Source organism: Hipposideros armiger, unplaced genomic scaffold (genome assembly GCF_001890085.2).
Source record: "Hipposideros armiger isolate ML-2016 unplaced genomic scaffold, ASM189008v1 scaffold_522, whole genome shotgun sequence".
Lineage (NCBI taxonomy): Eukaryota > Metazoa > Chordata > Mammalia > Chiroptera > Hipposideridae > Hipposideros > Hipposideros armiger.
The window spans coordinates 429,139-442,449 of record NW_017731872.1 but is presented as its reverse complement, the minus strand read 5'-3'; the positions used below and the strand labels follow the sequence as shown (position 1 = coordinate 442,449).

Here is a 13,311-nt window from a genome sequence, read left to right as displayed (position 1 = left end):
CATCCGGGAAGAGCGCAATGATAATACCAACATGGGCCAGTGAAGCGACGTCCTCCACTAGACTGAAGAACAAAAGGACAGCAACTTGTCCGTTCCCCTCCCCCAATTCCCAAATAAAATCTTAAAAAAAAAAAAAATCCCACTTCCCACTTTGCACTTAATTTCAACCCCTCTCACCAATGCAATGACAATCACTATCAGTTGGCCATCCTCTTAAACATTGTCAGATCTTCTCTCTGTGCTGTCAATTCCACCAGCATGCTGTTAGCTCTCCCATATTTTTTTTTTTTTTTAAGATTTTTATTCGGGAATTGGGGGGCTGGGAACAGTGCTGGGGAAATCGGGGAAGGGGAACAGACAAGTTGCTGTCATTTTGTTCTTCAGTCTAGTTGTGGAGGACGTTGCTTTACTGGCCCAAGTTGGCACCATCATTGCGCTCTTCCCGGGCAAGGCAGATCAGTCGTCGGCTTCTGGACGGCCGCTCACTGCGGCTGCTGGCCGCTCACGCTGGCTGCTGGCTACACACGGTAGCCCATGGCAACCCACTGCATCAGGGGCTGCAGCCTACGCTGTCGCCGGCGACTCACAGCAGCCCAGCTCCAGGATGAGCTGTTGTTCAGCATCTTAGCTGTGGAGGGAAGTGTCACTGGCCCTCATATGTGGGATCCGAACCGGGGCCCTCTGGCATCCCAAGCCAGTTCTTAACCATCGCGCCACTCGGCCAGCCCTCTCCCATCTTTTTAAAAAGTTTTCTTCTCTCATACCTGCACTGCTACCACATCTATCTGCGATCCCTTCACCACATACTCCTCCAAAAAGGAAGCACTACTGGCCATCCAGTTCCACTCCTGTCATCTAAACTCACTCCAAGCTGGCTTTCGTCCCACCACCCCACCAAAATGCTTGTCGACATCACCACTGATCTCCCTGTTGCCAAACTCCATAATCCCATGGTCAATTTTCAGTCCTCATCTTCTTCAACCTAACAGTATGGGATTCATACTCTTTCCTGGTAGAAATACTTTCTTCACTTGGTTTCCAAAGACACAACTGGCTAGGTTCTCCAATTTCAGCAGCTGCTTCTTTTCCTTCTCCTCGGCAGGTTCCTCCTTATCTCCTGGACCCCCACACAGTAGATACCTCACCGCTTCCTCCTGCATCTTTTCCATCTATCCACCTTCTCTGGTGACAGCCCTCAGTTTCAAAGTTTTAAATACTATATGAAATTATGTATCCAGCCTGGGCCTTTCCCCTGAACCTCAGATAGTCAACTACCTACTTGACATTTCACTTAGATATCTAACAGGCACCTAAACCTGAATCTTGACTCCATTTCATTCCAATCCCCTCAAGAAAAGCCTACTCTTCAATCTTCCCCACAGAGAAAATGACAACTCCCTTCTCTAGATGCTCAGACCAAAAACCTTAATCATTATTGACTCCTCTCTCTCACACACACACACACCTTCTATCCCTAAGCAAATTCCAATGGCTATACCATAATAATAGAACCAGAATCTAATATTTCTCACTACTTTCACTGCTACAACCTTGGTCAGGTCACCACCATCTCCTGCCTGGATACTGACTGTAACAGCCTTCTAAACTGTCTCCATACCTCCACTCTTCCTTCCATAGTCTATCTTGTTCACCCATGTATTCTCAGTACCTTATATCTGGCTAGATACATGAGTTGGAAAAACTGAATTGAAAGAAATAATCTAGGGCCGGCTGAGTGGCTAGTTAGTTAAGAGTTGGCTTGGGAGCGCGAGCTCTGAGCAGCAGGGCCACTGGTTCGGATCTCACATGGGCCAGTGACACTGCGCCCTCTACAGCTAAGATGGCAAACAACAGCTCTACCTGGAGCTGGGCTGCCGTGAGTGGCCGGCGACGGCGTAGGCTGCAGTGGGGCTGCAGTGAGCTGCCTTAAGCCACGTGAGTGGCTGGCAGCCAGCATGAGCTGCCATGAGCAGCCATCCAATGGCCGGTGACCGATCTGCCTCACCCGGAAAGAGCTCAATGATAATACCAAGCGACATCCTTCACAACTAGACTGAAGAACAAAAGGACAGCAACTTGTCTGTTCCCTCCCCCAACTCCCCAATAAAATTTCAAAAAAATCAAGAATCTCTATCCCCTAGCTATCTAGCTGACATATAGTATCAATTATCAAGTAACATGTTATGTATTCTATGAGGTCAGACAATTAAATTCGAGAACTCATCCTAGAAAAAGTGCTACATATCTCACTGCTAAATATCACTACGGTCAATTTTGAAGTACTCCCCTTGGGAAGCTATGCACCGACACCAGTGCCTAGTCCACCCTTCAAAGCAATTCTGGAACTCTTTTTCTATATGGCCATCAGAGCTCTTGTCGTATTACTCTTGATGTCCTGAATGTCATCAAAATGTCTTCCTTTCAATATTCCCTTTATCTTTGGGTAAAGAAAGAAGTCATTGGGGGCCAGATCAGGTGAGTAGGGAGGGTGTTCCAATACAGTTATTTGTTTATTGGCTCAAAACTCCCCTCACAGACAGTGTCATGTTACCTGCTGCACTGTCGTGATGCAAGAGCCATGAATTGTTGGCAAAAAGTTCGGGTCATCTAACATTTTCACGCAGACTTTTCAGGATTTCCAAATAGTAAACTTGGTTAACTGTTTGTCCAGTTGGTACAAATTCATAATGAATAATTCCTCTGATATCAAAATAGGTTAGCAACATCGTTGCAACAAGTTCGTGAAGTTAATTGTCAGACCTCGTATATAGATTTCTTTAATCCCTATACCAAATTTGCTAGGTAGCCATTATCCCTACTATTGAAGAAGCTGAGGCCAAGAAAGGGAATTAAGAGACTTTTCCAGGCCACCCAGTGCAAATGGAGCAGAGGATTCACACCCAGGCAAGTGAGGCCCAGATTATTCTTTCTTCTGCACTAATGCCATCTCACTCATCTTTAAATCACCTTCAGCGCAGACCTCTATTCTAAAATCTATACTCATATTTCCAAATGGCTCTTTGACATATACCTTACCTCTGTCTCCCAAATAATGCAAAGCCAACAAATATAAAACCAAACTCATTACCCTTCTCCACCCACTCTTCCTGTTATCTTTAGTTTTGATCAATGTTATCCATAGTCTCTTGCTTTACAAGCCAAACTAGTGGGACCATCTGATCACTCTTGCTGTTTCAATTAGTTACCAAATTCTAATGCTTCTAACTCCAAATATATGTCTGGACCGGAGACCCCCTTCTGTGTTCCCACCGCCTGCCACCTATCACTTTTTAATCTAAACTATCGCAACAAGTCTTCCAACCAGCTTCTACATGTCTAGTCTTGTAATTACTAAGTTATTCATTTACAGATATATAAGCCGCATTAAAGCATATACTAAACTCTTTAAGGGTTATTCCTATTTAGGAGTAAAATCTAAGAAAATTTAGATATTAAGCAAAGATCATTCATGCAACAATCATCAAACACAAACCATGAAACACTCTACTAAGCACTGGGAATGCAAAAATATGTAAGGCAGTTCCCCTCAGGTTGCTGACAATCCTTATCAATTATGATACACAGTGTTAAGTGCTTGTATAGAGCATTGCTTTCCGCGCAAAGGTAGTAACACAACCCAGTGGAAGATTCCACAAGGTGTAATCTAACACCTAGTCTCTCATTTCCAGAAAGGATTACTTGTTCTACACCATCCATAGACGTACCACATTCATAAAGCTTTCCCAGAAGGGAAAATAGTCCCTAACTTCCCTCTGTATTGCATTAACCACCCCCACCTTCATCACCTAAAGAGAAGAAAATGTTATCTTTCCTTTTACTATTCCTGGGGTGCCAAAAAAAAAAAAAGGTATGCAAGCGGACACTTGGGTCAATGTTGCTCAAGCAGCAGTTTGCTACAAACAGAAATGTCTGGACGTTAATGTAACTATTTTGAGCACCTCTTGTAACTGCAGAAGTCAAACTTGACTTGTATTCATCTTTTGTTATCAGTATATGTTCAGTATTACAATGTTAATAGTTTTCCTTTCTTAAAATGTGTATACATTTTTTTGATACCCTCTGTATTTGAACTAAGTAGCCATCTTTGGGAGTTCTCTTGCTATTTCCTAAAAGCAGTAACCTCAAAATACTGCATTTGAGTTTACTAATATTTACTTGCTTTAATTACATTTCTGAATATATAAAATAACATTTACCATAGTCATTAACTGGAGATCTATCTATGTGTACAATTAAACACATTTAAAAGTATATGTTATGGAAAAAATACATAGTCAAACGTTCCCAATATTCATCATTCACTCTTGGCATCTTAAGATATATTTTATAATTAGGTAGATATTTACTGTATTACCTTTTAAAGCTTACTGCAAACTTGGCCCACAAAACTGAAATTTGGAGAAAAAGTTGATCTTGGAGCAGTAAAAACTCCAGTCGAATAACCTCAAAATGGTAACAGCAAATGGAATTACTGTCATAAAAACAGCTGTCCTCCAAACGACTGATTAGAAAGGGATCTCATGTTTTACTAAACAAAGTCTGCAATTAAGAGAAAGTAAAAGTAGCGTTACGTTAAAAATTATATTTCACCATTTTTTTTTCATAAAGAAATCAGATACAAGAAATATAGGAAAGGTATTGGGAGTAAATGTGAATGCCGCCTAGCAGAAACCAAAACTAAAGTGAATTATGGGTGACACTGGTAGACCCCTCAGCATTTAGCCAACAACGTGACTTCCTGGGTCAGAGTTTTAAACAAAAAATAGAAGCAGAATCGCCCATCACGACACATATGAAGCCAACATAGCGGATCAATAGAGCACTTTGCAACAAGGAACTCCAGAGCAAAGCGGGTTCGTTGTTCAAGAGCTGGGAATTCACCACGTGAAAGGGAGACACAAGGATGATCCTCCAAAATCAAAACCCGTTTCTTTCAGAGCCGATTAATCATGCTTGGCTAAGAGCATCAGACACACAGACGTCCAAATAACTTCACTGAGCGGAAATCAGCGTGGCGGCCGGATCGGTGCGAATGGGTGGACCGATCGTTGAGGCCCAAACCCGGCTCGCCTCGCGCAGCCCCCTGCCCGGAGCCTGCGCCCACCTCTATCGAACCATCACTGCCCCACCGACCCGGCAGCTGAAACGCCGGCCAAAAGTGGATTCTTCTGCGTCCCGCCAAACCTCACGTCTGTACACAAAATGACTCTCCTCACCGAGCCCGCGACCCCAGCTTCCGGAGACAAAATACCGGCGGAATGTCCGAGGAGGGGGCGTCCCAGCGGCACTGCATATGCGCGCGCGCATGTCCTCTGCAACAGCGGCCGCCGGAACCGACCGTACCGCGCGCCCCTCGGGTTTACGTCTGTTCGCGGCACGAGCCGAGGGCAGAAGACTCAGGAACGGCTTTGGATTGGACGGAGCGAAGGGAAAGGGCTGGCAGGAGCCCGATGATTGGGCGAGGACAGCGCGCCCTGGATTTGAAGCGAGGAAGCAGCGATCCGCAGATCCGGAGGTCAGCACTGCCTGAGAAGCGGAAGGGTTTTTCGCTGTATCTGAACCGAAGGTGCCCTGTTGAAAGCTTTGGACAACTAGAAAATAATGCATACCTTGACTTTAGGACCCCAAAGCACTGTCACCCACCATATACACAAATATTTCCGGTGAACAAATTACCTGAATTCAGTATTGTTGCCATTTTTTTGTCCTTACATGTTTCTATCACCGTTTGGCAGATGCTGAAATGTGCCATAGCCCCCCACCCACCCACCCACTGCTACTTAGTCCCAATTAGGAAATCATTCCTCGGGATCCAAGCTTTATGATAGTTCGCTACACCTGATCGCCTCTTTGTGATGAATAACGTTTGGTCTGGTTGCAAAGGGGTGAGGTGATGAGAGATAACTCATCCTTAATCAACTTTGTAAGTTTTCCTATCCTCAGGCCACAAATCCCATCAGGGACATCTGCTCAGCTCAAGGCCTTAACTACTACTTTACTGAAACTATATAATTAAATTTCACACTTTTTACTTTCCTTTATCTCAAAATTTCTTCCATAGTCTCAAAAGGAAAGAGTCTCTCCAAAGCTAACTCCTTTAACTTCATTCAAGTTATCGTTTAAGATGCATGGTGTACTTGGGAGAGAAAAGGAAAAATAAAACAGTTGAGTCTGACAGTCCTACTCCTAATTTTAGCCTGGTGTGGAAAGATATGTATATTTGATCACTTTGCTTCGTATGTCCTCTAAAATATTGCTCAACTGTCACTCCTGGGAACCCTCTCCACTCGTTCCTTTCTGCCTTTGGAAATGCTGCATCTTTCCATTCAAAAAGCAAACAGCACCCTTCCTTGTTTTATCACCTGAAAACCATTCAGTCTCTCCTACCCTTAATTGCCTCCACTTTCACAACTTATTGTCACTCATTTCATGTTATCAGCTTGGTCCTAAGCATTAATTACTTTAACACTTGTTTTAATTTATCAGGTCTGGCTACCTGTCAAACTGAGTCGTTTCCCCAGTTCTAACATCTCTTCTTGAAACCTTCCAGCCTTGTAATGTATAATTACCCCTTTTCTACCTTTGTTCATACTCAGTGAACAAAGAATAAGCGAATTCTGAATCCTGAAAAATAAACCAAATATTTATTAGCTCTAGAGCTGAAAGGATGCTATTTGAGTATGAGCAACCCTTGTTTCACAGGGTATTTTAACTCTTCTATCTATAATACACCATAGCCATACATTGGAGGTTAACTGCTGATATCTGTATGTTCCAGACTATCATTCACCCTGTATCCCTTGTACCCAACTCAATAAATCTCCTTCCTCTACAAAAATCAAAGGCCAAAGCTCTCCCCACATAACCCAGCAACTTAGTATGACTCTAGTGACAGGGATCTACGATCCAAAGTATCTGCAGGCAGGAGAGCCTAGAATCTGATGCCAGACTGCCTAGATCTCAATCCTGGCTCTCACTTCCTAGCTGTACAGACTTGGGCAAATGGCTTTAAGCTGCCAGTTTCCTAATCTGTAAAATGTGGATAATTCAAGCACTTGCCTCAGGTTTGTTGTCAGGATTAAATCAGTTAACTTAAAAAAGACATATCTAGAAGAGCGCTGGCATATCGAGTACTCAACAAATATTAGCTATTATCTAACCTTATTTGCCAACTGAAAAGGAGGAAGAGAACGCCCAGGAAATTCCAAATCTCCTTAGACATTGAGTAGTTTGCAAAAGCCCCATGGCCAAGAGTGCCTTCCAGGGGACTAGAAGTGATGCCTACCCAGTTATGAAAAGGCAAACATCTACCACAGTTCCCCTTTACCAACTACTGTAAGAGGTAATACTTTAGCTGCGAATACCCAAAGCCTTCTACAATGTGACCACAAGATATGATCCCAGATTAATCTCCCACTAGCTCCCTAAATGAACCTTACTCTTTCATCAGACTAATCCTTCATTCTGTTGCCTTAACACACCCTTATCCTCTTTCACTTCTAGGCCATCATCACCCTGGAATGTCTATCCTACTCCGTTTCAATCATTCCACCTGTTGAAATCCCACATCCTTTCCAAATCCTGCCAGCTCAAACAAATCACTTTCTTTTATGCCTAATATACTGTTTCAACCTTTATTATGAAGCCTAATCCTCATTATCTTTTGTAAATTTTATAAATACCTTTTCTCATTAGAAAGACAGTGTGCAAACTACCTTTGTATTTTTTATATGTATCCCAGTGTTTAGCACAGTATCATGCACATTGAAGATGCTCAATATTCACTAAACTGGATAATCTGTCTTAATCCATTATCCATTCTAACCCCAGGCACCTCTATAACTGAAATCTCAAAGATGTGAATTCTTAATTCTGAGCTAGATTCAGCCTTAAGTTAGATCCCTTGATTTGAACCTAAACAAATCTACAAGTCTAAAACAAGTCCTTTAACAGAAGGAAGACCTTTGAGAATTATTTGGAAAGGATTCTTTTTCTTACATTGGAATGCTAAAATGCCAACTTTATAGACAAAACATTTAATGATTAGATATAACAAAACACAAATGTACCTTAAAATTATTACAATATGTCTTACCAGCTGTTTATCCCTTGCATGTTAAGAAGCTCTAGGTAGGGTATGAAACTATTCATAGGAAAGGTTTCTTTAAAAATTAGATTATAAATTATTATAACATATGGTCATAATATCATCTTTTTATTAACTGATACATATTTGAAATGCTGCTCAAATTGTATCTTTCTCTAGCCCTAACAGTAGTTAAATCCTTGACAATTTCTGAGAAAACTGAACCAAAAATAATATTAATCCCATAGTTTTAATCATTTTACCATAATTACTGTCAAATATATTCTGTTTTCAAATTTTAAATGTATCATTCTAGAAAATAATCTAATGTTGTCTAATTAGATTGAAAGTCAACATCTGTCAGTTCTACATGTTAGTCTACATACTATCTACCTTTCAAATAAATGTCATGCCCATCCCATAATTTTTTATTGTATGGATTTTATTTTTAGCAACATGGTATTTTAAGGAGATACAAGGTTTTCCAACTATCAAATAGAATACATCCTACTTTTATAAGGCGACAGATTCATCTTTCAAAATATATTTTATTAAATAATCTACTTGGAGAATTACAAAAGCTTTAAACAGTAATTCCAAGTAGTGAAAACAATTCCCTTTAGGAAAAAAAAATAAAAAGACCAAACAGTCTATATTATGTTTTACTGCTTTATACACAGGAACAATTTATTTTACAAACTGGTCAGTTTCAACATTAGCCTGTAAAATTAAAAACATTTCTTAAATGTCTCAAAGGCAGAGTAAACTTTATAATGATACGCTTTCACATTAACCAGTATGTGAACCATAAGAAACACCATGGTAACAGTTCAAAATAAGATTTACAAAACAGTCACTTTGAAGTCAGCTATTGGGTGTAACTCTCACAGTTCATGTTACTTGTACGTATCTCATTTTATCAAAGGTTATCAACCAATGAAGAAAATATTCCTTTGATGCAGAAGCACAAATATGTTTAGGTTCCAAACACTGTGTTCTGGTTGTAATACATGCAAGACAGACCCTAAATTAGAAAAATCTTCTGAAAGAAAATGAAGAAAAACAAAGAGCAGCCAGGAATGAAAGCATCTACAAGCACTCGAATAAGGCCTTTAAGTGTTAAGTCAGTGTTTTAAACCCCTTCATTCTCAGGCAAGGGATTAAGAGGCCGAGAGAGAGATCGTCTGCTAGGGTGAGGATACTGGAGGTTGGCAGTGTCAGCATCGAAAGAGTGCTCTACCAGAGGAGGAAGAGGAAGAGGAGGAAGAGGAGGAAGAAGAGGAGGAGGAGGAGGAGGAGGAGGAGAAGGAAGGAGCTGGGCATAACTGGACCATCTTGATCCAGCCCTTGGGGAATCCAGAGAGGGAAAGAAATACCTGAAACAATGAGACAGGAACAAAACACCAAAACAAAACAAAAACAACATAAAAAAAGAAAGGAAAAAAAAAAAACAGAAGAAAAAGAGAAAAGTAGTAAATACAAAGAACCAAAAAGGAAAACACATACTAGGGGGCAGGGGGGTGGAGGGGAGCTTTAGTATATTCATGCCAAAACTAACAGAACATAATAGCAAAAATCAAGGCCCTTACTCAAATCAAGCTTGCTTAATAAAGTACAGCAACTTGAAAGAAAAAACACAATCTGTTAAACTTAAAATATTTTAAAAATTATCAATATGAATATTACAAAAAACACATTAATTTTATAATTTAAAACATTTTCTAACCTCTCAGGAACATTTGATGCTATCCCATAAATTTACAAATCTAATAAGCTTTTTCTTTAAGCAATGCTTCATTTGTAGTAGCAGCAGGCACACATTTTTTTAGTGCAAACATGTTACCGAGAACCAATTCAAATATATTTTCACATAGTATGGCCAGCTATTGCAACATATTTTCGAAGAAATACAATCTGTGAATATTCTTAGCTGTTTTCTGCAAAACCTTAGAATAGTAGAAAATTTTGACAACTAAAAGGGCTCAAATATGTCCTATTGTTATTCTGCCATTTTATAACTTACCCATAATACATATGCATTCTAGCAAACAAAGATTTATAGCTTGGTCATCAAAGTCAGAGTTCTACAGGATATAAACTTCTAAATGAAGCAGCCAACTAAATTAAAATCCTGGGACATGAACGTGGAAGTTAATGTGCATGCACAATTTCAGCAAAATTTTAACTGCTTCTCTTATAGTATATTTCCAAATTTTGACTTGAAGGAAACCTTAAGCCACAGAATCACACCATAAAAATACACGAGTACATATTAGAAACATTAATCTCTTTAGTGAATATAAATTGAAAATTTACAAAGGTGTTTTCATTTTACTACCAAATTATAAATGAATACCAAATGTTTAATTTGGCTACAAACTGTACAATTTACTTTCATTTTACTACAACTTGACTCACTCCTTTATGAGTATTTTTAAAATAGTACAAAGAAATGACAGAATTGTACTGAATATCACGTATAAACCAATTTTACAAAAAGTGAACAAATTAACACTCAAAACAATCTTTATGAAAAATATTTAATCTTGAAATTAAAATTATAGAAATTCATCATTTTTGCTTACTGTTTTAGAAAACAAAAGAAATAAGCCTATATTCTCCAAATGGAATAAAGTGATATTTTCCCTCCTCCCAACTACTTATAAGGATATTAACATCTTTTTAATTTTAAAACCCATGTTAGTTTCAGGAACTAACAATTTCAAAAAATTGTTTTGGTGACAATGTCGCAACAAAAAGCCTCTCCATTTCAAAAGTTTCAAATAGTATCAATAAACTGGCTAGTACAAAAAAAAATGATATACAACTGTATTTTTAAAGGCCTTTTGGATTGCCAGTAGTAAGCAGGCTGCTGGTGTATCTTGGGAGAGGTCAAATGGCGCTGGGGAAGGGGAAAAGGAGCTCGCTTTCCATTCCTGTGTGCATGCAACAAGCAGCAAAACAGCAAAGTTACTCCAGTTAGCTGGTACTCAGCTGTGCTTTCTGTTAAAGGACATAACACAGATGGAGAAGGGAAAATGCATCACAGATCTAACACACATGGTTATTGGCATAGTAAGAATACAGATCAAAACTTCATAGCTCTTCACAAAAGAAAATATGCAGTACAGGCAACAACCAAAAACCAGGTTGTTGTTTTTTAAAATAACACTAGTATCTTTTGCTTCATGGAATCATCTTTATAATATGATATTGTCTATGGTAACCTGAAATTGTTTTCATGCAAATACTCAAACCTCAAATCAAATAGCAGGTCTTCTTTATAAAAATGTAACAAATATAAAGACTGTTGAGAAAATTTTAAATTCAATTCTCTTATTTAAGATGACAACAGAATAACCACAGGACAGTTTATCAAGGCTGTGCTTTGAAGTTTCCTGAATCGCAATCCAAATTATTCACAAAGCAATATTAACATGATTTTATCTTACAAATTCACATATATGAAATTTTAATATGAAAACAAAAGCATGACTCTTTAGATCACATCAAACGTTCTTTATTAAAATAAATAAGAATCTAAAATGTTAAAAATTTTGAAAATCAAGCACTCGGAATTTACCATTTCTTATCATCTCCATTAAAGTTTTAAACAACAGCCAAAAAAAAAAAAAAAACCAATTTAACTTACTCTCGTCTACAAAGCCTTAATTATTTTTATTTAAAATTTCAGTTTGACCTGATTTAAAGGCTACACTGCCAGCCCTAACACATTAATAATCTAGGACTAAAATCCCATATTTCCTCTTCATCTCACACGTCAAAAGCAAAATAGAATCTTAAAGTTATAAACATTTCTGATAGACCACTAAATTTCAGAATATAATTTAGTTTAGTTAATGGCCTCAAAACCTATGTGTAAATATTATGACTAAGTAAGCCAAATACAGTTAACAAAGTGAATATGAATTGAAAACTTTTTTCTAGTGTCATAATTATGGGTGAATTTCTTCATTCAATCTTAAAATCCATGAAATAACACATCTTAAGTATGGCTACCAGAATGATTTAAAAATAAGATAATTTCTAGTTTTCCATGAATCAGCCTACCTGCCAGCAGAAGATCCATTTAATGAATTTTGAAGATTTGGGATATTTGAACCTAGGGAAGGATTTGAGTTTCCCTGCTGAGAACTCCCATTGACAGGGCTCCCATTACCTTTCAAAATACCAGTACACTTCCAGTTCTCCATATAATTTGCTGCAAGGAAAATGATCAAATACATTAACATGACTAATACCTATGCTCAAGGACACAAATCTATGTTCATGTCCTTAACCTACAATTAAAGAAACAAGAGCCCTATAGGCTATATTTCTCTCAGAATAAATGTTAAAGACATTTTTAAATAAAATAAATATAGCTTAATTTTAACAATTTTTTAAGTCTTAAAAGAATTACTAATTTAAAAAATAAAAAGCTTTCACCACCCATTTCCGTTCCTTACAAGATAAATATTAACAGAGACAATTCTCTAAGCTACTGCATTACTACATTACAGCAAAATAAATTTTTGTCTTCATTATAATGAATTGTAATTACACGTATGTGTAGCGTAATGGAACTGTGTTCTTCGTCATGTGGGTACCTAATTTCCTCAGAGATGGATGTACGTAACAAAACATTTGGATTTGAGTGGCTTATTCAACATGGCCTAATTCTTTGAATAAAACATTGGTCACTGGAGACACTGAGCCCAGGAAACCCAAGTTAGGGAGCCTGCTGGGTGGAGATGGGTGGTTTCAACTAAAGCCCAGAGCAGGAAAATGGCAGCAAAGCACCTGAAATCAAATTACACTAAAAAAGGGGGGTCTGAGCTGCTTCTACCCCAACATAAAACTGACCTAACTGCATTTTGGGAAACAATACTGCTTAGGGTAAATGAACTAATCTATGATTTTGGATCCTAAGTGTGGGAAACCACTGACTAGACTGGTGCACCACCCACTAGAGTGGAGCACAGGCCAAGGACACCTCTGCCCAGGGGATAAACATTTGTGCAAAAGTGCAAACCACACTACAGCGACCACAGTCAGTATCGACTGACCAGACCAAAGTTCTCTCTCAGCTTGGCATTTGTAAAAAACTTTTAGAATCAGTGGCTCCGAGACTCCTGAACTTTTTGAGAGCTGCAGAGGGTAACTGGGGAAGATACTGGGTTTTCTCCTATTAAGGGCTGGTT

At 38.8% G+C, this 13,311-nt stretch overlaps 2 protein-coding genes across 4 annotated transcripts in view; both read right to left on the bottom strand.

Moving 5' to 3' along the window:
• The window catches only part of CEP192 (centrosomal protein 192), a 131,517-nt gene extending 126,146 nt beyond the window's left edge, over positions 1-5,371 (bottom strand). Inside the window, exons 1-2 of the mRNA XM_019668227.1 lie at positions 5,126-5,371; positions 4,376-4,560 (exon numbers count right to left, since the gene is read on the bottom strand). The gene's annotated coding sequence lies outside the window, so the exon portion shown is untranslated. The remainder of the gene's footprint in view (positions 1-4,375; positions 4,561-5,125) is intronic.
• A 3,384-nt stretch (positions 5,372-8,755) lies between these two features.
• Positions 8,756-13,311, bottom strand: part of SEH1L (SEH1 like nucleoporin) — a 38,187-nt gene continuing 33,631 nt past the window's right edge. For 2 of the 3 annotated variants that reach the window (XM_019668257.1, XM_019668256.1), the window contains 2 exons: positions 12,179-12,329; positions 10,945-11,110 (listed from right to left, as the gene is read on the bottom strand). In XM_019668257.1, the coding sequence (XP_019523802.1) occupies positions 11,098-11,110; positions 12,179-12,329 (164 nt within the window). In that variant the 3' untranslated portion in view covers positions 10,945-11,097. Of the gene's footprint in view, positions 9,484-10,944; positions 11,111-12,178; positions 12,330-13,311 lie in introns of those variants that run through there. The other variant, XM_019668258.1, reaches the window with a different exon arrangement.